The sequence below is a fragment of the Ahaetulla prasina genome, chromosome 10, assembly GCF_028640845.1.
Source record: "Ahaetulla prasina isolate Xishuangbanna chromosome 10, ASM2864084v1, whole genome shotgun sequence".
Classification (NCBI taxonomy): Eukaryota; Metazoa; Chordata; class Lepidosauria; order Squamata; family Colubridae; genus Ahaetulla; species Ahaetulla prasina.
In genome coordinates, this window is record NC_080548.1 from 31,716,903 (window position 1) to 31,744,368 (window position 27,466).

The 27,466-nt window shown below is 42.2% G+C and overlaps 2 protein-coding genes and 1 long non-coding RNA gene across 4 annotated transcripts; 1 reads left to right on the forward strand and 2 right to left on the reverse strand.

Annotated features, from left to right (window-relative positions):
* On the reverse strand, positions 1 to 5,740 carry LOC131204720 (galectin-4-like). 2 transcript variants are annotated; one of them, XR_009156626.1, is made up of 4 exons: positions 5,581 to 5,740; positions 2,504 to 2,636; positions 1,701 to 1,926; positions 1 to 829 (listed from the first exon to the last, which is right to left on the reverse strand). XR_009156626.1 is itself a non-coding variant. In XM_058196241.1 (4 exons), exons 1-4 carry the CDS (start codon positions 5,671 to 5,673, stop codon positions 671 to 673), a joined length of 567 nt encoding a protein of 188 aa, XP_058052224.1. In that variant the 5' UTR covers positions 5,674 to 5,740; the 3' UTR covers positions 1 to 670. The 2 variants fall into 2 exon arrangements, 1 of the variants encoding a protein (XP_058052224.1); XM_058196241.1 differs by having other exon boundaries at positions 2,548 to 2,636.
* Positions 3,995 to 26,243, forward strand: LOC131204722 (uncharacterized). The gene is made up of 3 exons (XR_009156627.1): positions 3,995 to 4,128; positions 12,635 to 12,800; positions 25,960 to 26,243. It is a non-coding gene; the product is annotated as an uncharacterized LOC131204722 (long non-coding RNA).
* On the reverse strand, positions 8,968 to 16,997 carry LOC131204721 (galectin-4-like). Its single transcript, XM_058196242.1, has 6 exons — positions 16,888 to 16,997; positions 14,882 to 14,917; positions 12,711 to 12,758; positions 10,398 to 10,486; positions 9,825 to 9,984; positions 8,968 to 9,316 (listed from the first exon to the last, which is right to left on the reverse strand). The coding sequence occupies exons 1-6, from the start codon at positions 16,933 to 16,935 to the stop codon at positions 9,170 to 9,172; spliced, it is 528 nt and encodes a 175-aa protein (XP_058052225.1). The 5' UTR covers positions 16,936 to 16,997; the 3' UTR covers positions 8,968 to 9,169.
* Positions 26,244 to 27,466: the final 1,223 nt, after the last annotated feature.

The following is a 27,466-nucleotide window of genomic DNA, read 5'->3' on the forward strand; positions in this document are numbered from 1 at the left end:
TTTCTAGCAGTATTTGTCTGAAATACGATTGGTCCAGTAAAAGCTTCTAGGGAAAAATCCATTTATAAATGTTTCTCAGTATAAAGTTTTGCTTCCCTGGTTCATCTTGGGCCTGGAATTTCTTCCTAAGTTCGAGGAAAAAAGCACAATGTGGAGAATTTCAATCAACTTGGATCGTAAAGCAGTGTAGGATCTGGTCGTCTCCCAAAATTCCCTCACCAGCATGGCTGCCAAGCCAGAGAGAAGTGGTTGTGTTCATGTAAGAGTAGTATTGTTTTTATGATCGATGTTTGACAGGAGATCAAATTTTTCATTTGGTGGCTCTGGGAGTGAATGAGGAAGAACAAGTTCAGGTGATGGGAAATTGAAACTGTGCGTGTTTTAATGTGTGTGTCGCCTTGACTTTTCTGACCACACCCTTTGGACACTCCTGAAGGCTGAAGTAGATCCAGAAAATCCAAATAACATTTATTTTTGCCGTTCCAAATAAAAGCAGTGACAATCACAGTTTCCTTTAATTCATCAGACATTAGACCCACCCAAGATGTGCTGTATTAAGATTTATGATGCCACCTCAGAATGACAGCAGGATAGCTGTCGACATTGGCTGCAAAATCAACTTATAAAATAGCCTGGATGCATGGTTTGATCTGCATGACTCTGCCTCCTGTCAGCCTTCACCAAACCTAGGATTGCTGGTTTCATTGTTCCTCTCCCAGCTGAAGACTACTTTCTCCAGCTTGATGTCCCCATCCACTTCCAGGAAACGGATGGCCTTGGGTGAAAGGCGATGGTCAAATTCAGAAAGCAAAATGTCGTTCTCCATTATCTGGCAAAAAAAAAAGGCAGCAAAGCAGATAAATCTCCAATTGTATCAGGAGTGTGATTCCCCCAAGCTTGGTGATGGTGAAGAGAAGGTTTTATAATCTCTTCTAACCTTCATAGTTAAGTGAGGTCAAGCCTGGTTAATATTTGGATGGAAAACCAGCATGTTGCAGGTCTGTGTAAGACCTACTGGAAACTTGCTAAGAAACAGACTTGTAAGATAGCACCGTAATTCTGGTTCACAAATTCATCTTAATGTCTGGAATTAAAAGCTATAGAAGATGTTTCTGCCCAGAGTTTTCATGCAGTTTATTATATCTTTTGATCTTCAAAAAGCCCTATGCACCTGTCCTCACAGTCTCTTTCATAAGGGATTCATGAGCTAGAGAACAGAGTTCTAAATTATGTTTTTTTTTAAGGAGGTAGTCCTGGTCTTCACCCATTAGATTGGGTGAAGATTAGGACCGGTGCTCTTCAGGGAAGTGAGGGAAGTTTGCAACATCTGGCCCAACTGTGGGTACACAACTGTCTCTGCTAGCCAAAGTGAGCTGGACGTTAAGTGAGATTTATGACACTATCCTGATGTCCTCCAGATCAGGTTCACATTTGGCAGCCAGGCTGGCCAAAGCACATCTGGATGACACGAGTTTGGAGAAGACTCTTCTACTGAATCACAATTTTTCTGGACTTAATTATCCTCACCCTAAATGTTTATGCTAAAATCCCAAATGATTTTGACTTCCAATATAGCTGGACCTCGTTCCCTCAGTCCATATATAGCTGGACCTCGTTCCCTTCTTGTGCAACCCTGTTCTTGTGCAACAAGTGGCAGCCCAACCCTGCCATCAAGGAGGAGAATCAATTCATCCCATCACCTTGAAACTTTTGCTGGTGGCGATGAAAGAAAGCTTGAACTTTTGGCCCTGCTGGAAGTGAGTTGCCATCTCTCTCCGGATCTCTTTCCCCCACTGTTGATTTACAAAGCTGTTGACAGTCAAGATGGGGCTGTTGGAAGAAGCTGGCGTCCTCTCGAAGCGGAGTTTGAATTTCAGAGGGATATTGGCCCCATTGAATTGCCCATAAGCAAATTCCACATGAAATCTGGAGAAGAACATCAGAGTCCACTTGATTTTTTTTGCCTTGTTTCCGTTTGCCCTTCCTTGACCTTTTTCTAGGAGAAACCGAATGGCTTCCATAACATCTCCCATTGATGTTCTCCTCACCGACCACCACTCGCTGGGATAGGAAAGATGCATAATCTGCAACATTCCTGTTCAGGACAACCGAACACAAATATGCCAAGCTAAGTCGGCTGAGTTCCCGGCTGGGGAATTCTGGAAGTTGGGCCACCTATCTTACAGTAGCACGTCTGAGAAACCCTGTTCTAACACCTGGAAGGCACTGAATTTTTATAAATGGCCATGTAACATTTACAAGTTGTAGGGTGCATGGATTGCGAATGGAATTTTTCAAAGGCACAAAAATTCCCTGCTTCCCTAAAGCTTGAGAGTTGGCTGCCCATAACTGGATCAGTCAAAAGACCAAGCAACTCCATTTACATAGCTTGTTTTCACTTTGGTTAGCTTGAGGGGTCAACTCAACCCCATGGTAAATCAACCATTCATTCCCCCAAACATGGGAATACAGTAGCTTATTAAATGTGATGTATGAACTTAACCCAAGTAGTTGTTGGTCCAGTGAAAGGGATTGGTGCCGAGTTACCCTTTGCTTTGCTTCAGAATGAGGCCTTCCAGCATCATCCAGGAGTCCGCATCGAAGCCCCACGGGACAGCCCGATTATAAGGCACGCGCTGCAGGAGAAAAAAAAATCAAAGTGACGAATGGTGCACTATGATTTGAGTCCTCTTGAGGACAAAAAGGTGTGTTTGCCTAGCTGTTCAAACACCTCTGTAGGCCAAAATTATTGGTCTGGGGCTTGAAAATTTGGCTTCAAATTGCTGGGGTGACTCTACAGAAGCCTCATAGAGCCTGAGAAACGAGTGTTTTTGTTTCTCAGGCTCCATAAGAAACAAACTCATGCTAAACTCTTATACTCAGGTTAACTAAATGTCTCTGTTCATATAATCTGCAATTTCCAAAGAGACTATATAATGGTTTAGCACAGTGACTCTAAACCTCCATTTAGCCTACTTTGTTAGGGAATGCTGCCAACCCTGATGGGGTTTAGGAAAACCATTAAGATGGGCGCCCCCTTGCAATCCTATATAGCTAGTCCTCACTTAACCACCAGGGGGAGTGGCAATTCTGTTGCTAAGCAACATGGTTACTAAGTGATACATGATGATTTGCAGTTGTACAGCCAGCTTCTTCATTGACAGCAGCTGTGATGCGTACAAATGGCAATTACACGACCATAGGAGGTTGTGATGGTCATAAGCACAAGGACTCATTGTAAAGTTACATCTTCAGTGCCACTTTGAACTGTCACAAAGTAAAGCAGTCACTAAGCAAGATCTACCTCTAATGGATTATACTGATTTCTGAAATGATATGATAGGTATGGTGGGAGAACTGCATTGTTAGGTTTTGTTATGTTGGTTGACTGCACCTGGAAATGTAAACAGGTCACAAGGGAAGCGGCATCTGAGCTTGAGCAAAGAAATAGATAAATCAAGTTCCGGATTGAATTTTCTGCTCTGACTGACTTCTTGGTGGCTTCCAACCTTTCAGATGAGTTGGGGATTTCTGGTCTTGCATTTCTAATCTTGCATTGAAATCTCTTACGTACTAAGAAAATTTCTCTAAGCCGTTGTTTCTCACATTTCCGTTGTTGCAGAACATTTATGTGAAGACAGTGTCATCCATCTCCAGAGGGGTGTTTAAAAAAAAAAAAGTGAGTCAGATGTCTTTCAACAGAGATCCTTGTTGGCTCCTCTCTTTCCAAATTTCAGGATCTTTTCTGAAGTAAGGTGAGTTTCATGGTGTTTACTGAGCACCAGCTGAGATCCTAAAGAGTCGCTGCCATCTTTTTAATCCAGTTACCCTAAAACCTCTGGTGAGGTAAAACCCCCAAATCATTCTTTTCGCTTCCTTCTGTTGAGAAAAGTGAACACGAGTGTGCAACACAGTACGTGGCAACCAGGGGTGGATGGCTGTAAACATAGGCGTGGTTGTGGTGGACACAACCACACCTCTGACTGAGGCACCACAAGAAGTTGCTGGGGTCACCAGACGCTCCCTTGAGGGAGCGAGGAAAATCTGCCCGGAGACGGAGAAAGCCCGCCAAAACGGAGCTGAACGGATATTTGACCACTCGCCGACCGCTGACGTCATCGACAAACGGTATAAATACCCGTTGTGAGGAGATTCGGCGCGCGCTTTTTTTCCCACCCCTCCTTTAGGTCTGAGGAAAACATTGTGGATCGCCTCACAGAAATGCCGTCCGAAATAGATTTCCAGCCCTCTTTTTTTTTTTATCATCATAATTTGGCTCACCAACCGGCCAAAGCTTTAGAGCAGAGTTTCCTCAGTATAAGGACCTCAACTCCCAGGCAGCAAGGGTGAGAAACTTCAGAATGTATTTATTCACGTGTGCTTAAAAAAAGAAAAGAAAGAAACCGCCCACCTCCCTCATACAGGGCGACTCTGGGACGGTGAATGTGGATCTTCCAGCCGGCTGCTGAAGGAATGCTGGGAAACGTAGTCCTGGAATGCAGCCGCGGCAGGCAGGACTTCCACTCACACCCAAGAGGACAAACCGGTCTCGGAACCGGTTGGCAGCTGCCTTTCGCCCGTGTGCTCTTGGTGGAAAAGAGGGCAGACCGGATAGGTCTGGCCAGATTAGAGGGAGAGGGGGCAAATTGTGAAACCTCCTCCCCAAATAGCCAGAGGAATGCAGAATTCAGCCCAAACCTCTGTCCTCCAAAGCCAAGTCAGGCCATTGGATCCTGCAAAGCTGCCCCTTGGCAGCCTGACCCCGAATGGATAGGATTTTGGACCTGGGACCTGAATGGTCAGAGGCGCCTCTGGATGAGAGAAATGGTGCCATCTGCAAGTCTGCTTCAAGCTTCCTCCCCAAATCCTGGGTTTTGTCTGGTTCTGCATGTCTGTTTTTAAAGAATGCTGCCCCCTTTTGGGCCCCAGGTACCCCCAGCATTGCACAATGTGACAAATGGCTCCCCTTCTTTGCTCCAGATGGAGGTCGAGGGGTGTAAAGTGCACATGGGAACACAGTTGGCCTCAAAAGTTAGCCCAACCTCTGTCCGTCCAGGTTGGGCTAAGAAAATGTGAACGTTTAGGAGGGGGGAAAATGCACTCCATCCTTTCTAGCAAATAGAGGATGGGGGGTGTTGGGCTTGAAATCCAAACTCCATGGAAGAGATCAAATGAGAAGCTGCTGTGAGTCTGATTCTTGGACCAGCTCAGGTTTATGCTAAGGTGAGATTGGTGCCATCCTGGTATTGAGTTGGCACTTCTGTAACCCATTGTGCAGTCGGATCATGTCAATCCCACACAGGGCCTCTGCATCTCCCAGCCAGAGGGTAGTCCATAAAGTCAAGATGGTGAGTGCAAATCTGAAAGGAAAAGCCATACCTGTTTGTTTTTTAATATGTGTTGTACTATTGTTTCAATTGTACAGTTGTAGCCATCATCTTGACTTTTTGGACCATCTCTTGCAGACATGCCTGAACACAGCCATTAATGGTGACATCCTCTTCCCCTTTCCCTGCCTCCCCATCAAGGCAACATACAAGCTGGAACTGCTTCATTAATCATAACGGTTGTGCTACTTACAAAAGTGTCGAACTCTACGGCCATCTCTACGGCTCTGGGCTGGAGGCAGCACAGCCCAGTCTCTTTATAGATGTCAGGGACTACCCTGAGCATCTTCCCTTCAGCAGCCCTGCCCACACCCACCAAGGCACGCTGAGTCAGGCCGCCCCAGGAGGGTGACATCAACCCTGCAGCTGTGACCTGATGCCCGCAAGGCAACTTCACCCGCTCTGCCAGCTCCTGGTGGAGAAAAACTAAAGGTTGGGTAATCAAGGAAACTTCAGAGACAATCGGGGTGAGAGGGAGGGAAGTGCAGGATGGGGCAGAGCGAGGTGGGCCAGTCCTGCAAAGAGACACAGGGCAGAAGCTGCTGCAGGGCATTCTTTTAGTCTGGTGTGGAAAGAGCAGTAGATTCTTAACAGGGTAGTTTGCTTGTGGGTTTTTTCCCCTGCCAGGCTAGAAAAACATTTTGACTCAGAAAACGGGTTTTTCTGCTACCAATGCCAATGAGATTTGATTGTCCTTAGAATTTAGGGTTCTTCATTTTTTTGTTTCTGCACGACAGTTTTGGCAATGTTGGGGAGACTGTAGACACCCCCAGACAGGTTATGGATTGAAGCAGGAGCCATTGAAAGCCTAACCCTTTTGGGGGATGCTTCATGTGAAAAGGTTGAGGCTTTGATCTTATAGTTAAAGGCATCATCTTGACTTTTATGACCCCCCACCTGGTAGATGGCACTAGCTTGAATGGAGGATTTATCATTATGCTAGGAAAGGAATCTGTAGAAGGATTAGATCCAAGCCATTTCAGGAAAGACCTTTTTTTCAACACCAGGTTGTGATCCTGGATGACTCATAGCATTTGTTTATTGTTGAGTGTTTAGAAAGCAGGTAGAAGATAATGTTTTATTCATGAGTGAGAAGTTCAAAACTTAACCAGGCCACAGGTTGCACAAACATCCTTGTGAAAATATGTCTTTGAAATATGAGGGCTATCTTCAGCAGAAGAATATCCCTCCTACCCTGATTCTGTAGTAGACCAAATTCCTGCATGATTGGAGTGTATTTGTGAAACAATGAAATGCAAATAACTGCTTAGTTCAGAGATAAGGTTCAGTGGTTTTCCTAGCCAAGCCTTTGTCTAGGCCAGTGGTAGTCAACCTGGTCCCTACCACCCACTAGTGGGCGTTCCAGCTTTTATGGTGGGCGGTAGGGGTTTTATCCGATACTGAAGCACTTTCCTTTTTTTTTTATTTAATTGACTTTTTAAAAAAATTTCATAGCATTATTTAAAAACATTTTCATTAGGTTTTCATAAAATTCCCTGTGACAATTTAAATTTCCGAAAATAAACTATTTGTATCGCCCGCGCATAAGTTTAGTTCACGTTACGTAAGTGAAACTAAATGGCGCTATAGTGTAACCGCAAACAAAAGACCCTCGTCCCAGAATAGCTCGCGCATCTCCCCCCACACCACCCAGCTGTAACAGACAAGCAGAGCTGGTAGCCGGTGGTCCCCCCCCAACCCAATCCACAATGCGCAAGAGGCATGCGCAGACTACAATACACGGCGCATTACTGTGGAACCGGTGGGCAGTTAGAAAATTTTACTACTAACAGAGATACAAAAGTGGGCGATAGGTGTGAAAAGATTGACTACCCCTGGTCTAGGCCAAGCTTTAGACAGTATATTAGGGTTTGAATGCCCTCTGGCAGAAAGAGACATTAACCCGGCTATGAATATGTCTTTTATGATCACTGATGTTTGTCTTTAAAGACTCATCATAAATTAGTTTCATGTGCAACACATCATTCCATGGTTGTTGAAGATTTGAGTGGACCTCCCCTCTAACCATAAACCTCTGGTCAGTCCCAGTGGGCAAATGGACTTTTCTGACTAAGGGAGCACAATTCTTAGGTTTCCAGAAAAGTAGACAAATGTTTTATTACAGCAGTTGCTCTTTGTAGTTGCTGGATCTAAACAAAATCTAGTTAGTCTATTGCTGCTATAAACAGGATTTTTTTTTGTTGAGTATTTTTTAATCTAAATGTGCTTTTGAGTTGTACATTAATAAAATTTGGTTTTTTATTAATTTGTATTTTATTAATGTAAAGTTCTACATTAATAAAATCAAACTTGATTGCAGAAAATATGACTTCTGTAACAGAGTTGTTAACCCTTGGAACTCATTACCTGACTCCATAGTCTCTACTAAAAATCCCAAAATCTTCAACCAAAAACTGTCTACTATTGACCTCACCCCATTCCTAAAAGGACTATAAGGGGCGTGCATAAGAGCACAAAAGTGCCTACCGTTCCTGTCCTATTGTTCCCTTCATTATATCAAATTAACATAGCTGTTGCATACTTTTACTTATATATACATATTTTTTTTCATGATATGTTGTTTTTATTTATGCGATGTTTGTGTATACTGTTGTGACAAAAATAAATTTAAAAAATCAGTAACTTGGTTATAAATTCAGTGGGCATTTTCAAGTCACCTATCATTCCTCTTGAGAGACTATTTAGCAATGGAATTTTTTTAAAAAAAAATTACTATCAGAAAGTAAGTGATAGAGGTGGTTTTTATTTTATTTAGTGTATGGCAATGCTACGTTAGCCAGGAGACTACAATACTAAAGCAGAGCAGTAATTTGCCTGTTTGGTTCACTCTCATGTGCTTCCCAAGGTGTGCCACAGGAAGGCAAGCTAGCTCTGCATCACAAAGAAAAACGAACAAATGGCTTTCCTGCAGTGTCATCCAAGGCTCGCTCCCCCCACCACAGCCATTTTACAAACAGGCATCACAACTAGGAAGGTTCAGCACCGGCAGGATTCTAACATAAAGTGCCAGCTTGTCTTCCCATTGAAGTGGTACCTATTTATCTACTTGTATAGAACATTCATTTGAACTGCTAGGTGGAGAGAAGCTGAGGCAAATGACAGGAGCTCAGCCTGCTATGACTTGCTAGGACTTAAATCACTGGAGCAAAGACCATGTCCAGCATCATTAAACCATTCAACCATCCTGCCTCATGGAGGTGGTTACAGCCATCTTTAACTTGACACTTCCAAATCTAAAGATTCTACAAATATTAGTTGATAGATGTATGTATAGATGAGTTGTTTTCAACTAGGCTACTTTAAGATGTGTATTCTTTGTTTTCCAGAATTCCCAATTGGGACTGGGGAATTGTGGGAATAGAACTATATGCATTTTAAAATTGCCAAGTTTAAAAAACACTGTTATAGAATAGATATAACCCACAATTTGTTAAAGATAATCCCTAGGAGAAGACAAGAATTAAACCTGACCCAGCAGAGACTGCATAACCAACCATAGAACCTGCCTTGGGAACTGGGGGTTACTTTTTAAAATTTCTAAATTTATTCTTGTCTTTAAATTTCAGAGGGCAAAGGAATAAGGCTTGCATTGCTTGATCAAGAGGTTTTATTGAAAACATTGCTTAATATTCTTTATTTTTCTTAAGTATTTGATTGATTGATTGATTGATTGATTGATTGATTGATTGACTGGAGCTTTGTCCTGGCAGAGGGAGAAAAAAAGATCTCTACCAGTGCTTGTCTTTTGACCCACCCACCCTTTAATACTTGAGATAGGAAAGTATCACGTCTCCTGTAATCTCCAGTGTGTTGATCTGTGGGAAATCGATGTAACGATGGGTATAGCTGAATAAGAACTCATCATTGGCATAAACAATGAATTGATACTTGCCACAGCGGATTGAGAGCTGGAAAGAGAGGAAGGATGTTAGCACAGCTGAACCAACACACCTGGATCATCTCCAATCCTCTAGGGAGGAGGATGCATAATCCACAGTTGCATCAAAATCAAAAAGCACCCCCCCCTACATAAGGGGCGGGACTTCAATTGGGGAGTTATGGCTCCCACATTTTTAAACCCTCCCCCAAGAAAAAAATTGAGGACAATTTTCCAGCAGAGAACTAGAAATGGAATTCTGAATGACTCTCTGGAGAAGCAATTCCACTCTTCTCCAATAGAGGGGGTATTTATCCCACCAGCCTTCCAGAGGTTCAGTTTTTAATTCTTCTTTAAACCACCATGTTGGTTTTTCTCACCACTCTCCATTGCCTGCCTACTTGCTTTACAACCAGCCAAGCTCTTTGCTGGAATCCGAGTAAAATAGGGGCAAGGCATCCATTGCATAGCTATATTAATTTTTTTGACCACCACCTTTGTATAGAGATACCTCCCTGCTGGAATCAAAGCCAACTCACTTCAAAGTACTTCCCACATTCAAAAGGGTTAAAGGGCAGATCCACTTCCTCAGGTCCCCAGCTGTCTTTCAGGAAGCTGTTGCGCACCACCGTTCCCTCATCCAGGCGCGGATTAATGTGCAGAGCAATATCTGGGCCAGCTAGAAAATCGATTGTAATCCTTGGAAAGAGAAAAAAAAGCAGGCAATGAAGAATAGGTTTTTGAAATGTGATCCCTCCATTTCCCCCCCCCTCCATCCACCCACTCACACTAGCAGTGGGTAAAGTGGGTAAAGGCTAAGGGGGGAAACTTTTTTCCAAATATCATTGCTAAACTGCTGAGGAATATGGAGGTCCTGTCACAATCAAAGCCAACCCTTGCTGGGCTACATTTGAGGAAAAAAACAACTAGAAAAAGAAAGCCATATTCAGCTGTAGTCTACCACTAAATAGCATTATTTTGATGAAATGAGATCCCTACTTAATAACGGTTCAGGTCCTAATCATTCTCTAAGGCCACCTCCTAAGTCAGGGGTTGACAACAATTCTGTTTCTTGACCTGAGTCCCCAAAAGCATGCGGGAAAAAAATAGACCTGTGAGCTTTCTTTTGAACGAAGCCTCGTATTATAAAGGTCATATTGGGTTTCAGACCTCCGGAGATGATGTTCTTGAAGGGCACCATCTGAAATAGTCAAAAATCCAGGTTATATTTTAACGCCAACGCCCGCAATCTAATCATGTGGCTCTTGGGCCTGATAGCTGGTGGTGAAGCTAGTTGCAGTTCAGTAGGTCTTGGACTGCCAAAGGTGAAGAGGGCAGCTTGTGAGATCTTGTCTCGGGGACTTTTCCTAATTCTGTGTTGGCCACAAGCATCTCTAACTAGGCAAGTAATATTTGGCCCCCAAATTAAGACATGTTCAAATGGTTTATTTGCTCAGCAAGTTATCCATAGGATGTCGTCAAAATAGTCAAAGTGGCAGCCTGGATGGTGCCATCCAAGGCCAGCCTATTGTTTTATGTCCAACAAACACCAACAATTCATGGGATTGAGATGGTGTCAGCATGGCTGATGAGTTAATGTTTTTTAATCACATGCTGTGAAAGCCCCTGGTTTACTGTGCCACAACAACTGGGTCGAATTATCGATCTTGGATTCAAGAGCTTGTTCCCTGCATTATGCTAAATTCAAGCCACAGAAACCTAAAATCATTTAATAGATGATTCCAGCCACTTTTGGATCAAGATCTAGTGCTCTATTTCACGCCCATCTGCAGATAGGACTGTGTATCTTCTCTGATGTTTTTTTACCATGTAACACCACATGATTAGCAAGTTTAGGGTTAGGCATGATTTGCTTGTTTTTCAGAGGGGTTGGTGGTTTATGGTGCAACATGTAGGTCTGTCTGTCTACTTTGGTCCACATTGGCTCACCAGCCTTCTTTCATCCCAACTTCTCTAATTGCTTATTCAACTAGAGCAGTGATGGCAAACTGCATGGGCATGCATGCCCAAACTGAAAGGTGCATGTGTGCACATGGGTGGACGCACACAAATGTGCGCATGCGCAGCACCTGAAGACCAGCTGGCCGATGGGCCAGATCTAAGTACTCTGTGGGCCGGATCCAGCCCCTGGGCCTTGAGTTTGACACCCCTGGCCTAAGGCATTCTTGATCCTAATGCATGTCTTCATATAGACCTCATCTCCCTTTCAAAATATTTGAATTCCCTTGAGGGAAACAAAGAAGAAATTTTGGGTTTGGAGATTGCAGGAATTTCCAGATTCTCTGGAAAATGGCATGATGGAAAAAGAGAGGGACAGAGGTTTGCTATGCCAAGAAGCCTAAAAGCCTGACTAATTTCCCCCACTTTCTCTGGGATCCTTTAGTGAAACCACTCTATCATGTTTTCTGTTTCCAGAATGTAAAACATGTTTTCAACACACACACAGACACATCTCTGCCTACCTTCCCAAAGGTCATGTCCCTGGTTCTCTGTAAGTTCTTCATTTAAACATTTCCAACAACTTCAAAATTTCTACTGGAATTACTCTTCAAACATTGGGAGACGCTTTGGGGGAGTGGGTCACAACACGCAGGTTATGGTTACGTACACAAGAAATAATGGAGAAGACATCAAGGAAGTGAGTGTCATTAGAGGCATATTGACTTACCACCTGGTCACTTGAAAATTTACCACCAATGTTGATGCCAGGTGAATTGTAGGATTGAATTGAAGGAGAGAAAGGAGTCATCCCAGATTACTTTGTGTAATCAGCACAAGAGTTGGCCATGCTAGAGTCATGGTGTTTTATATAAATAAAATGGGAGCTGGGATTGAGGCCCACATATTATATTGTAATTTAATTTGATTTAAGCAATTTATACACCACCACCCAACCAACAATAAAACCTACGGAATAAAAATAGAATATAGCAAGAGAATAAAAGATGAGAAAAATACTGCATGGTCAAGCGAAGTAAAGTCATGCCAAATACTACAAACAGGCAACATCAAGGAAGGAATAATGGAGAAGACATCAAGGAAATGAGTGTCCTCAGAAGAATGTTGACTTATCCTCTGATGACTTGACAAGGTATCACCAGTTTTGATGCTATCTGAATTCTGCAAGATGTGGAAAAAACAGTCATTCTGGATTGTAGATGCCTTCGTAAGAATTTTGTCAAGTTTTTGGTGCATGGTTGGAACATGCCTATGCCATTGTGCTTTATACAAATAAAAACCTTGAGCCCTTCAAAGGATGTTAATTTAAATTTATTTATTGAATTAGACAGACCCAACACCAATCATGAAACTAATTTATAGGTTTCAGTTGTGGCAGGTCCGACAGAAGAAATAATGGGGAAGACATCAAGGATATAAGTGACATCAGAAGCATATTGACTTACCACCTGGTTACTTGAAAATCTGCAACCATTCACATTGCCGGGTGAATCCTACAAGAAGTGGAGAAAACATCCCGGATTATAGATTGCTTTGTAAGTATTTTCTCCTGCATTCAACACAAAGGTTGGCAAAACTTGAGTCGTGGTGGTTTATGTAAATAAAATGAATAATGTGATTGAGACCCACAAGGGATATTATTATACTGCAATTTTATTTAAGCAATTTAGACACCACCAGAAGAATAAAAGATGGGGAAAACATCTCATGACCAAGTGAAGGAAAGCCGTGCCAACTACTAGAAATGGATAACATCAAGGAAGAAGTAATAGAGAAGTCATCAAAGAACTGAATGTTATCAGGGGAATGTTGACTTGCCGTCTGGTTACTTGACAAAGTATCACCAAATCTAATGCTATCTGAGTTCTGTAAGATGTGGAAAAAACAGTCATTCTGGATTGTAGTATTTTGCAATATTTTTGGCTCATGTTTGGGATATGTCTGTGCCACTCCATTTTATATGAAGAAAATGGAAGGGAACTCATAAGACTTGACCTTCAATAAGAATGTAAAAAAATCCCCCCTTTTAGAAAGTAGGACTGGCAGGAGTACTCAATGCATTGTAGATAAACCATTTTAGTTTTCAGCTCTTTCCAAGCCTCCATGAACAATGCAAGTATTCAAACCCAGGGCGGGAAAGCATTGCAAATGTTCCTTATCCATACTTATTTGAGGTTTTACCCTTGCAAATGTTTCTTTCACATTTATTCAGAGTAAAATGCTCTTTTCTACAGCTATGCTCACATATTATTAGATGTTTTAATTCTAATAATGTAACTGGACAGAAGATTGTTTCTAAACCAGAATCAACTTTTACTTTGAAATTTCTTATTATGCTAACTATAAAAGTAAGTCTAAGCCATTTTTCTAGGTTCTCTCCACTTTCATGGAGAGTCCCCTCTTTATCATAGTAATCTAATCGCCTTTAAACAACCTTCTGACTTCGTTGCTTATTGAAGTCAGCGTGCCAAGGCACAATCTGGATTTGGCCATCACCTCCAATTATGAAATGGATGTTTCTTATAAAAACAGGGAGTAGTAAGACTAAAGAACAAATTAACAGTGTTCAAAGGCTTTTTTTTCCTTTTCTCTCTCTTGTCAATATCCCTTCAGATTCATGGAAGTATATCATGGATTGAGAAACCTGAGGAGAAATGCTTGTACCTTATTCGTCAGCATATAAGATGGTTGCTTAGAAAAGAAGAGCTTTAACAGACATGGCAGTTGGGGACAACTCTCTTTCCAGAATACGTCTCTACATGCCCATATTTTGTACTCCAATCTAGATTCACATTAGTTATACTGTACACCTATAAGACATCCTTGTGATAGAAAGCTGTTTCTTTACTTCGCGTCACGTAGCCCCCCCGCTTCCTATTTCTTTGTTTCTTCCTCCAACTACATTCAAGGATGAAATATAGCAATAGCACTTAGACTTCTAAACCACTTCATAGTGCTTTGCAGCTCTCTCTAAGCGGTTTACAGAGTTAGCATATTGCCCCCAACAATCTGGGTCCTCATTTTACTCATCTCGGAAGGATGGAAGGCTGAGTCAACCTTGAGTTGGTGAGATTTGATCTGCTGAACTGCAACTAACAGTCAGCTGAAGTAGCCTGCAGTACTGCACTCTAACCACTGCACCACCTTGTCTTAATATATATATTAAGTATGCAGTTTTGTGTGTCCACCTATTTGTGTTCTTTTTTCTGGGTAGTCCTGTGAGGAAAAGGAGCTATTGAAATACTATTAACAGCATCTCATTTCCTCTTCCAAATGCTACAAGAATGTCAGTTCAGATTCAAAGCACTTTCTGGTCAGAAAAAGTTCTGAAAAAGATTTAAGCCATCCTGAGTCTTAAAACCCTTATTTGAGAACTCAAAAGACCACCTACTCCCCAAACTTCGGAGGTAGGTGGAAGTATGCAATTTTTTTAAAAAAAGAATGAGTATTAAAGCTTGAAACATAAAAAAGACAACCATCCGCATAAATTTATAACCTGGGAATATAAACTGCTAAATTTTGAGACTGTGTGTGTAATCTCTAAAGGGCTGCTTGATCGCATGCAAGGAAGGTATTTCACTAGGAAAGAGGAAAAGTTGGTCAAAGAACTACTTACGATTCCTGGTTCTTGATCCTCCTCACCAATTGCATTCTGCAATGGAAACAAAGGGTTTATCACATGAAAACATATATGACTCTCCAACCATGCCATCTGTGCCATATCATACATGATATTGGGTTTCCTGCCTAAGCAGGGGTTGGACTAGATGACCCCCATGATCCCTTCCAACTGTTATTCTGTTTAGCAGGAACAGCCCAAAACTTGTTGAGTTGGGAGGGCGGAGTAGCTTTGCATCAGCATTATCTGTCTGTTTTACCTGAAGTGCCCGAGTTTTATCAGCCTTGGGTGGTTCTTTATTTTATGTCTCCAGAGGCTGACATTAAATGGGTTCTGCTGGAGCAGCTTCTTTACCTTCAAAATCAGTTACATATGTCATGGCAATATCTCACTTTTCTGATGGGTAACTTGTTTATAGATTGTGGCAATATTGAACATGTATGTATGTAGATATGTGCAGAATATCTTGATTCCAGCAAAACATCTGATGATGAACTTTGTGACATTCTAATGAGCATGCTAATTAAGTGGGACTGGAAGGCCAAACAATTAAGTGAGTATCTAGCTGACTTGCAAGTAAATCCGAAAGAGTGCTTTCAACAATTCCTTATCTGTAACAATGAATTCCTTCCTTCAAATTCATTCACATTCACCAGGAGTCCACAGGGGAGCCCTCTGCCCACCTGTAAGGAAGGGGGTCTTTGGGGACATGCCGGAATGGGAAGAAGGGTGCTTTATGGTATTTTTCTGGAGGGGAATTGATCAATGAAGCAGGGAAGCGAAGGATAAGCTTAATTTAAAAGTGGAAGAGCTAAAATTCATGGCAGCATATATGAATTGATGTTTTATGAGGGTAGGTGGAATTAAGAATCTATAGTTTTGTTTTGTTTTTGTTTTGTTTGTTTTGTTTACATTTATACCCCGCCCTTCTCCGAAGACTCAGGGCGGCTTACATTGTGTAAGGCAATAGTCTTCATCCTATTTGTATATTTATATACAAAGTCAACTTATTGCCCCCCCAACAATCTGGGTCCTCATTTTACCTACCTTATAAAGGATGGAAGGCTGAGTCAACCTTGGGCCGGGCTCGAACCTGCAGTAATTGCAGGCTTTGTGTTCTAATAACAGGCTTCTCTATTGCCTGAGCTATCCCGGCCCACTAGTTTAATGATAGAGCCCTGGTGAGCCCTATTAGAATGCAGGTATGCAGGCAAACTGCCCACAGCCTGGAGTTCGATACGGCTGGGGCTCGAGATTGATTCAGCCTTCCATCCTTTCAAAGTCGATAAAATGAGGACCCAGATTGTTGAGGGCTGACAATATGCTGACATTGTAAACCGCCCAGAGAGTGGACTGATGTTACCCAAGGAAAGGGCACAATATAAATGAAGAACTATTTGTTATAATCTTTTTCATCATTTCATTGCTGATACCCTACAATGAAGGGTATCAGTCTGATCCTTACATGATAACATATCAGTTCTCCAACGGTTCCATCACTAAATAGAACACATATGAATGACTGCATAGAAAACACTTTTTTTTTACCAAGAGTGGGCCAAACCCCCAAACTTGAATTAATAAAGTTCTGAGACCTTTTTATTTTTCCTTAATCTTTTCAGTATTCTTCCACATTCACCCAACCAGCAATAAGCCTTGACACCACATGTCAATTAAATGTCAAACATTAAGCTTCCTTAGATGTTTCCAGATAACCACAAACAATATGCAGCTTAGGTGCCAATGAACCTATGAATTTTGCTCTGTCCCTTAGTTTTATTCATCTTAAACTCTTCTTATACCTTGCACAGTTAACTTATATCTTTCTAACCAAAGAAATGTTTATATTGGTCCAACTCAATAGGTCCAACAAAAGGTTATCTGTGACTCTCTCATGATAATGTGAACACTGAGAAAGCTAACGCAGAGAACAAGATGCAAAACATGAATCCAGAACCACTGATATTGCAAAAGGTATTGCAACCCACAAAATTCAGTCTCACCTGTACAGAAAGCATAAAAGTCAAAGCGAAGATTAAAAAGGGATGCATCACCCTGGTTGCTCTTCAGCTCTTCTGGTCCTTGCTGTCCTTCTAAGTGACTTTATCCAGCTCCTTTGCCACGTTTTAATATCGTGACTTGTTATTTGATCTACAAGGAAATGTTATGCTTCCCTTGCATCATGCACAATTCCATCCTCCATGCTCAAATTGAAGTTAAAAAGCAGAGCTTGTATCTCTGCTCTCTGTGAAGAGAGATGGGTTTTCTGGAACACTGACATTATAACTTCACAGAGAGCAGAGAAAAGCGGTAGAAGGCCACCAGCAGTTTTTCATTCAGTTGTTGTTTCCTGAGAAGTCTCAGATAATATAATCTCTGCTGGGCCCCTTTGACCAGGCTGCAATGTGAGCACCCCAGGTCAGGTCCTTTTTTTATGGTAAAACCCAGAAACTTAAAACTGGCCACTTGCTCCACTCAGTCTCCATTGATAAGCAAGGGCTGGATGTCTGATCTATCCCTTCTATAGTCCCCCATAAGCTCCTTGGTCTTATTGGTGTTAAGGACCAAGTTTATTGTCTCCACACCACACAAGTACCTTCACACCTTGGAGGTCTTCCTAATCCAACTCTCTGGTCAGGCAGGAAACCCTGAACCATTTCAGACAAATGGTTTTCCAATCTCTTCTTAGAAACCTCCAGTGTTGGAGCAAGACACAAATTCTAGAGGCAAGCTGTTCCACTGGTTGGTTGTTCTCTCTGTCAGGAAATGTCGCCTTAGTTCTAGACAGGATCTCTTCCATAAATTTCAATCCTTTATTGTCTTACCCTCAGATGCTTTGGAGAATATGTTGTCCTCTTCCTTGTGACAGTTCATTAGTACAATAACGCAGGTCCTTTCCTCTTGACTCTAACCGAGAAGTGTTTGTTTATTCATTTATTAAATTTATATGCTTTCCCATCACATCGATAAAGCGACTCTGGATAGTTTGCAAGTAATAAAAGAGATAAAAGTAAAATACAAAAATTAAAAGAGTTACATAATTAAGACAAAGGGGATGAAAGGGTCAGAGTTGGGTGGCAGCTGAGCACACATGCTTCTAGCTAATTTTTTTAACAAATAGGGAAACAGGAAGTTTCTCTAATCAGTACAATACAGTAATGGTTGACTCTTCTCTGGTTGATTGACAGTAATGAATTGTACTGATTTCTCTGAAACTAGTAATTTGATAACAGTAACCACAAGATCACAAGAACAGGAACCACAAGAATTTGCAAGAGGAACAAGAAATCCAAAGGAGAGCAACTAAGACAAATGTGTTGTTTTTAACACAATGTGATTTTTCGGGCTAAGATGAGCTACACCAACCAACCCGTCAGGAAGAGAGCCGTCTTAGCCTATAGCAGTGATGGCAAACCTTTAAGAGACCAAGTGCCCAAACTGCAACCCAAAGCCCTCTTCTGTACTACAAAGTGCCAACCTGAATAATAAGGTTTTACTGCCTAAAATAATGATAAACAAGGCAGAGTTCAGATAATTGTTCTAAGAAAAATGTGATAAATGCACTTTTATGCCCGTTCATTTTTTTTCCTGCTTTTGAAATACTACATTTAGCAACAATAAAGAAAAAACTTTTGTAATATCATTTCTCTTTCCCTCTCTCTCTTCTCCTTCCTCTCTCTTTCTCTCTCTCTTTCCTGCCCTCCCTCTCTCTGTTTCTCCCTCTTTCTCTCTGCCTCTGTCTTTCCCCCCCACTCTGTCTCTGTGCCTCTCTTTCTCTTTCCCTCCCACTATCTGTTTCTCCCTATCTCTCCCTCCCTCTCTCTCTCTCTCTTTCCCTCCCCCCTCTCTCCCACCCACCCCGGGGGGGGGGGGGGAAGGAACCCCTGAACTGGTACTGGGTGGTGGGAATCACATCTGGAGGCCGACAAGCCCAGGAGCAGCTCACCGAAGACCGGCGGGGAGGCAGGGTATCCCAACACAGGCAGCTCTGCAGGAGCTGTCAGCTGCTTTTTTTTTGCCGAACCAAGCCGATGCAGGGTCGCAATGTTGGTACACACAACAGGCTCCTTTGGGCTGGCAAGTATCTCTTTGTTTCACCCCCCAATCCCACCCCTCAAGAATTCACTGTTTTTCTGGAATGCACCGCAAATGCATTTAACACCAACACCAATTTTAATATCTTCCAAATAGGGTGGAAATGCACTATAGGTGGTCTTCATTTTGTGACCACAATTGGGAACAGCAACCTCACCCCATTCCTAAGAGGTCTGTAAAGGGGGGGTGTGTGCATAAGGGCACCAGTGTGCTTACTGTTCTTGTCCTACTGTCCCCATTTGTATGTATTCGTTTCTTTCATTCATGTCCATGTTTATATTTACACATGCTATCTGTACCTATGTGACAAACTAATAAAAATAAATAAATAAAATAAAATAAGCAGTTAAGTAAAATCCCAACTGGGGCTGGGCGCATGATCTGACTTCAGCATTCCTTTCCTTTACAAACCTGCAAACGTCCTAAAAGTGAGGACCAGTTGCAAAATGGCTTTTTGTTAATCTGAGTAGTCACTAAATGAGTCACTACCTGTAGCTGGAGAACCTTTTGGTCCATGTAATGGAATGTGGGAGATTCATGGCGGCGTCTCTTGGCCCACTCTCCCAGGTCCTCCTACTCACTACCATTACAATCCTGCTGGGAAAAACCAGGGTTATGAATGTAATAAATGGGGTTTACACCACTTTTTATAAGCTGGGGGGCACCCTTGATTTTTGAACAACATGCCAATGAGCACATACCAATGTAGGAATTTAGCACCCACCCCCCTCCTAGAAGAATGAAATATTCTAGGAAATATTTTAAAAAGCAGAATATTATACCTTCCTGGATGAGAAATGGAGAAACATATTTTAAAGACAAAGGAGCTCCCTGCAACTTCCTGACTCCCCCCCACCTTTGTCAATGGGCCATTAAAAGCCTCAGCTAAGCTCACTCATTCTCCCCACCTTTGTCAATGGGCAATTAAGGCTTCAACCAAGCTCACTCAATCCCCCCATGATTTGCAACACAATACAACTGAAACTCACCACATGGCAAGGCTCAAGCAAGCTTGAGAGACAGCCAGCAAGGCTAGCTAAGACCCCACCCCTGGGAGTCTGACAACCAATCAGGATACTCTTCCTGTGCCCCAGAAAGGTCAAAGCTCAGAAAAGCATAAAACCAGGGAGCACACAGGATCTCAGCCCTTTTCTGTTCAGGAACTCAAGCCATGTGATCCTGACCACCATTAAACCATCTTTCCAAGCAGCCTCCATGTTTCCAGTGTCTTTGTCCCCACTTGGAACTGAACCCAGATGGATATTTCTTCCAACAATTGGCACCCAGATGGGACTCTGTTAACCTAACCAATGGACCTGGCCCAGGTAAGCCTCCTTGCTAGCAGCAGACCCATTGAGTCTGTGGGTAAGTTTTCCTGGACCTTGGCCATTTGGAACTAGGTTTTAAAGGGTTTTGAGTGTTGAGTCCAAAGACTGCTTGGAAAGAAGGTGAGTACCTCTAAATTTTAATTTTAAGCATGGAAAAGCATGGGAAATATGTGTATGCCTGCATGTGTGTGAATGAGAGAGCCCTTCTCCCAATCATAGCTGGATCTTGCATCCTCTGTGCATTTCCTAACCGCAGAAAGACCAAAAGTCTGGAGAGCATGGGGGTTTTGCCAGAGCACAGGACCTTCTGTTAGGGAAGGAGGAAGTGTGTGTGTGGGATTCCACCTAAGAAACAGTCTGATTCCACCTCTTTGAGCAACCTCTAGCCGCACCTCTGCCTACTGCTAGCTCCACCGAGCCATGACCGGTAGGATAGAGAAAGCAAGGGGGGGAAGCCAAATGTGGAACTTTGTGTTTTCGAGGAACGGAAGCTGAGCAAAAGGAAAAGAAGTGTGAAGGGGGAAAAAAGAAATATATAGGAACTATCGGTGTATCTAAAAAGGAAAGCAAAGCCTAAAGTGGAGCATGTGGAGTGAGAGGAGGTGCTCGTACCTGCTGTAGGGGCAGCAAGGTCCTCCGGGATCACTATTTTTTTTATTGGTGATCTTCAAATAAGAGTTCCCTTAAGGAAGGGGCCCATACTTCGACAGAAGGGAGTCGGAGTCCTTCGCGGATACCTTTTTTTCCGAAACTGCGGGAGTGCCCGGCTATGACAAAGTGAGCCTCACATTCCGAGGATCATGGGAAGCGTAAGCTCGAGGGTAGAGGGAAATCCCCTGAGAGACATGCTTGGGGCCTGGGACGCCAGGCAGGTGCCAGTGTTGACTGGCATGCGAGAATAGAAATTGAAGAAATTGTGTAAAAAAATGGGCTTTGCTAAGAGATAACACCAGGAAGACAAATTTGGCTAAATAAAGGTACTTAAAAGAAAAGGGAAATATATAAATAGGAATGTTTGGGTTTTTGTTTTGTTTGCTTGTTTGTCTCTTTCTCTGTCTTCTATGGAACCACGTGGTCTGTCTGTTAAGATTTGTGCCTTCCCTAATTTAACTGAGATTTATGGGAATGATCAGTGTGTGTGTAAATCTCAGAGTTTTGTTTTTCTCTTTGTCCTTGTTTTTTATGTGTGTATGTCTGTCTTTGTGGGCCCTTGAGGTAATTGTAACTGTAAAATGTATCTGATCTCTAGAGACAAGAATTTTAAATTGTTAGGGAAAAAGAAAAACAAAAGGTTGAAACAATGAAAATGGGGAAGAGAGAGAGAAAAAAAAAGGAAAGAGCCTTTTTCCTGTCTTTGTCCGGCCAACAAAATAGTAAAAAGGACTTTTCATCCTATTTCTGTTTTTTTTTCTCCTCTCTATCTTAAAGTAACAACTCAAGTTTATAAGGAAACATTTTAAGTTCACTTACAAGATAAGTTTATGAGGAAACGTTTTAAGTTCACTTACAAGAGAAAAAAAAATTCAGTCTTGCATTTACTGTGTATTTAAATGATTTTACCTGTTCATCCTCTTCCTAAAGCATGTGAATCCAGTTTTTTTTTCTTTCATCAGTTGTGTCTCCATTTTGTTGAAACTGCATTATCTTTTAGTAACTGCAATATTGATGTGTTGTTTCTTTTCAAACTCTGCCTTCAAGATATCTACACCCCCCCTTTTTAATCCTGTTACAATGCCTTTCCTGAGAAGATTACCCACAAAAGTGGGGAGGAGATCCTGTTCTAATGTCTTTCAGCCCTGAAAAGATGACTCTGCAACTGTGGAAGCAGAGCACATGGTTCCAGATGCTGCCCCCAGAGGAGACCTTCCATTTGTTGGAGTCAGGAATTGAGTTTGAATCCAGCCCCCACTGAAAGTCATCACAGCAACCAGATTGGAGCAGACCTTTCCAAACCTGACTGACCAACAAGCATGCCACCCAAAAGATATGAAAGAAAGGACCCTGAGATGTATAAGTAAAGACTAAAAGACTCTTTTCAATTCCCAGAAGACAACTGGAAAGACTATGGGGAAGGGTGGAAAATTCATTGTAAGGTTTTCTGTCTTGTCTCATTTACATTGTAATCAGTCTAAAGTACTCATGTAAGGATTGTATTTGAGTGGCTACCACAGCAAGTTCTTAGATTTTTGTCTGGTGGGAGGGAAATATGTCCAAAATGTTTGTATTGCCTTTACTGTAAAAGTAGCTGCATACAAAGGCACACACAGAGAGACACACCATTCAGAATTAGTCTATTCCCTTCACTTACCTCCACACAAGGCTTCTTCTAGGTTGATTTTTGCTCTGTGGCACTAAAAGCCCAAGGAGTCAGATCTCCCTGCTAATTCCATGGGGGAGGGGCATCCCCCTCAGGCAATTCCTCTCTTGAAGAGATAGCAGAAAAAGTGATATCCAAAACCCAAGCCCTGACTATGACTCACAAATGATGCTGCCCAGTTGCCCAGTAAAGCAAGATATGTTGCACTGGTGGTCTCATGAGTAGAAGTCCCAGGGCTCATTGTGTGTAATTTTTTTTAAAAAAAAAAAAGAAAGAGCCTTTTTCCTGTCTTTGTCCGGCCAACAAAACAGTAAAGAGGACTTTTCATCCTATTTCTGTTTTTTTTTCTCCTTCTCTCTATCTTAAAGTAACAACTCAAGTTTACAAGGAAACATTTTAAGTTCACTTACAAGATAAGTTTATGAGGAAATGTTTTAAGTTCACTTACAAGAGAAAAAAAAATCAGTCTTGCATTTACTGTGTGTTTAAATGATTTTACCTGTTCATCCTCTTCCTAAAGTATGTGAAGTTTTTTTTCTTTCTCATCAGTTGTGTCTCCATTTTGTTGAAACTGCATTATCTTTTAGTAACTGCAATATTGATGTGTTGTTTCTTTTCAAACTCTGCCTGTAAGATATCTATCTACCCACCCCCCTTTTTAATCCTGTTACAATGCCTTTCCTGAGAAGATTACCCACAAAAGTGGGGAGGAGATCCTGTTCTAATGTCTTTCAGCCCTGAAAAGATGACTCTGCAACTGTGGAAGCAGAGCACATGGTTCCAGATGCTGCCCCCAGAGGAGACCTTCCATTTGTTGGAGCCAGGAATTGAGTTTGAATCCAGCCCCCACTGAAAGTCATCACAGCAACCAGATTGGAGCAGACCTTTCCAAACCTGACTGACCAACAAGCATGCCACCCAAAAGATATGAAAGAAAGGACCCTGATATGTACAAATAAAGACTAAAAGACTCTTTTCAATTCCCAGAAGACAACTGGAAAGACTATGGGGAAGGGTGGAAATTCCTTGTAAGGTTTTCTGTCTTGTCTCATTTACATTGTAATCAGTCTAAAGTACTCATGTAAGGATTGTATTTGAGTGGCTACCACAGCAAGTTCAGATTTTTGTCTGGTGGGAGGGAAATATGTCCAAAATGTTTGTATTGCCTGTATTGTAAAAGTAGCTGCATACACAGGCACACACAGAGAGACACACCATTCAGAATTAGTCTATTCCCTTCACTTACCTCCACACAAGGCTTCCCCTAGGTTGATTTTGCTCTGTGGCACTAAAAGCCCAAGGAGTCAGATCTCCCTGCTAATTCCATGGGGGAGGGGCATCCCCCTCAGGCAATTCCTCTCTTGAAGAGATAGCAGAAAAAGTGATATCCAAAACCCAAGCCCTGACTATGACTCACAAATGATGCTGCCCAGTTGCCCAGTAAAGCAAGATATGTTGCACTGGTGGTCTCATGAGTAGAAGTCCCAGGGCTCATTGTGTGTAATTTTTTAAAAAAAAAAAGAAAGGAAAAAGCCTGGATTGCACACTGATTAACCTCAATTTGGACTGGAAAATAATCTTGGATAGACTTAAGTAAGAGCTAGGCAGGTTCAGTAACCAACCCTTGAAATGGGCAGCCTGTAATTTAAAGGAAAACCATGGCTGTGAAAATTTTGGGATGTGTGCTTGCTTGACCTGACTGGAAGCTCTCAGAAAGTGATATCTAACAGCTGAAATTAATTGGCATAAAAAATTGGATACTGTAAAATTCTTACCAGAACTTTTCCCCTGGCTGCTAGACCTTCATGGTTGAAAGCTTTTGGGAGCCACTGAAGGAATCTTTTTCTGTTGTCTCTATCAATGGCTTCCTTTGCATCAGGAAAATTAAAAGCACCCACTGATTTGATCAATTTTAATTTTTGCCAAGAGCATGTTTCAAAACTCACGTTTTGAAAAAAAAAAAAAAGTAGGGATTGTAGGAATTTAGCACCCACCCCTCCTAGAAGAATGAAATATTCTAGGAAATATTTTAAAAGCAGAATATTATACCTTCCTGGATGAGAAATGGAGAAACATATTTTAAAGACAAAGGAGCTCCTGCAACTTCCTGACTCCCCCACCTTTGTCAATGGGCCATTAAAAGCCTCAGCTAAGCTCACTCATTCTCCCACCTTTGTCAATGGGCAATTAAGGCTTCAACCAAGCTCACTCAATCCCCCCATGATTTGCAACACAATACAACTGAAACTCACCACATGGCAAGGCTCAAGCAAGCTTGAGAGACAGCCAGCAAGGCTAGCTAAGACCCCCACCCCCTGGGAGTCTGACAACCAATCAGGATACTCTTCCTGTGCCCCAGAAAGGTCAAAGCTCAGAAAAATCATAAAACCAGGGAGCACACAGGATCTCAGCCCCTTTTCTGTTCAGGAACTCAAGCCATGTGATCCTGACCACCATTAAACCATCTTTCCAAGCAGCCTCCATGTTTCCAGTGTCTTTGTCCCCACTTGGAACTGAACCCAGATGGATATTTCTTCCAACACCAAAAGGCGGCTGCCCTTCACCAGGCTCCAAACTAAGTTTACATTATCTTAATACTTTGTTTTCTTTTCAATCACACATTTCATAGTTTCCCCTCTTTTAGACAAAATTAGAGATATAATAACTTCTTGAGGTTGCTGTAAAGGAGGGTTGTCTACAGTGGGAGGGAACATCAAGGAAGACAAGAGGGTGATTGTAAATATACAATCAAAATCTTCTCCCCTTTTACATATATACATTTTGACCCTTTTAATCCTCTCTGTGGCTAACCTGCCCAGCTGTAGAAGCTGCACATTAAAAGCTACCGTGTTTTCCCCGAAAATAAGACCCTGTCTTGTATTTTTTTGAACCCCAAAATAAGCGCTTGGTCTTCTTTTCGGGGAGGACTTATTATTTTGGGGCATGTGGAACATGATGGGGATCCTCTTGCCATCTTAGCTGATTTCCAGCTCTGTCTTCCTAACCCTAACCAGAGGAAAGGGCGGGGACCGTCTGTGCATGCGGTTACATATTTTCGGGGAGGGCTTATTTTCGGGGAAACATGGTATTTCTTATTTGAACACATAATTTCAATAGTCAAGTTTAAGGTCATAATTACGTCTCCCAACTTGGCTAACCTGGAGCAGATCCAGAATTGCGATGTTTCATTTTCCCCATCTAAAAAATGGGTCATGTGTTCCCTTTGTCTCCAGGGGAGAGCCGTCCCCCATGTCCGGCCAAGAATAAAAAGCCTTTTTCCTGTAGGCAAAATGCAGGATCACCACTGAGACTTTGATCCCTTTGCTCTCTGACAGATCGAGGTGAACGGGAACCCCTTTTGCGGCTATAGGCACAGAATCTCCCCACGATGCGTGAAGTACATTAGCGCTGAGGGGGATGTGGATCTGCTGCCTCTGACTGTGACGGGAGGATCAGTGACAGGAGGACCAATGACGGGGAACCTGGTGAGCATTTAATATCACATCCTGTCAGCACATCCTGATCTTTGAGATCAGTAAATACCTTCTGAAACCTTGCCAAGAAAGATTTGAAAGGCTGCTGGCTGACTCTGGTAACATGCTGGCATCCAGCCCACCTTGCTCGGTCAGCCCAGAGAAAGAAAAGCCAAACGGTTCCATGGCTCTAGTTACGGTACCTCCTCCACATCTGCCTTCCCCTTCCATATTGGGGTGGATTAATCATTAGCATGTGGATTAATCATCATTATTATTTACGAGACCGCCTTCTGCCACCTATAGCCTCCCAACGTCCTGTGCGCTCCCACAGAGTGGGCCTTCTCAGGGTGCCGTCGACCAAACAATCTCGGTTGGGCCCCAGGGGGAGATCCTTCTCTGTGGCAGCACCGGCCCTTTGGAACGAGTTGCCTCCGGGTTTACGCCAACTTCCCGACCTCTGGACCTTCAAGCGGGAATTGAAGACGTTACTATTTCATCAGGCGGGACTAGCCTAAGTATATTTTAATGTGTATTTTAACTGTATTTTAAGGGATTTTAAGTCGGTCTTTGACCGTTTTAGTTGATGGCCTTGTTAATATTTGTTTTTAAATTCTTTTAAATTTGCTATTTATTTGTTGTATTTTAAGATGGCTGTACACCGCCCTGAGTCCTTCGGGAGAAGGGCGGTATAAAAGTTTAATTATAAATAAATAAAATAAATAAATAAAGCAGAGGCCCACTCAGGAGATTTTTGTTTGACTTGGAAGCCACGTGCAAAGCCCGATGCAAGGCAGGAGTTGCAGTTGTCCGGTTTGAAAGTCGAAGCTGCGGTTTGCGCTAAAGTCACAGCCATGACTAGGGGTGTCTGCCTTGAGTGGTGAATAAAATCCAGATGGTGGATACAGTGCTGCACCTAAAGTGCCAGGTGTATTCGGTTGCGCATTAACTGTGATATGGTAGCCATCACCTGGCTTTTTTGACCAACCCTTGAGGACACCCCTGGCTGCTATGAGGCTTTTCTCAATCACGTTCTATATCTCTGAATCGATGCTGCTAACCACACAATGACAAAACATGCATTTTCAGTAACAGGTGAGAAACCTGCCTCTATATGTGCTTTAAGAACAGCTGCAGTTTCAGCAAAACATACCTGAACTGGTACTTTAAGACGATACTGTCCATTTATGACCTTTAATCTATTTTATTTTATTTTATTTTATTTATTTATTTATTTGTCGTAACAATATATACAAGCATTGCATAAAGGGTTATATAATATATGAACATATATATGAGGAGAAACGAGGTACTATAAACATATATATATACATAGGGGAAGAAACAATAGGACAGGAACGGTAGGCAC

Coding starts and splice junctions, on each gene's coding strand:
- LOC131204720 (XM_058196241.1), bottom strand. CDS start 5,673: ATGCTCAGGGTAGTCCCTGACATCTATAAAGAGACTGGGCTGTGCTGC. Junction 1,927..2,547: donor ATTCTGAAGCAAAGCAAAGG/GTAACTCGGCAC, acceptor GTTCTTCTCCAG/ATTTCATGTGGAATTTGCTT. Junction 830..1,700: donor CCACCAGCAAAAGTTTCAAG/GTGATGGGATGA, acceptor TTTTTTTGCCAG/ATAATGGAGAACGACATTTT.
- LOC131204721 (XM_058196242.1), bottom strand. CDS start 16,935: ATGCATCCCTTTTTAATCTTCGCTTTGACTTTTATGCTTTCTGTACAG. Junction 9,985..10,397: donor GTTCAAAAGAAAGCTCACAG/GTCTATTTTTTT, acceptor TCTCTTTCCAAG/GATTACAATCGATTTTCTAG. Junction 9,317..9,824: donor AATGTGGGAAGTACTTTGAA/GTGAGTTGGCTT, acceptor CTCTCTTTCCAG/CTCTCAATCCGCTGTGGCAA.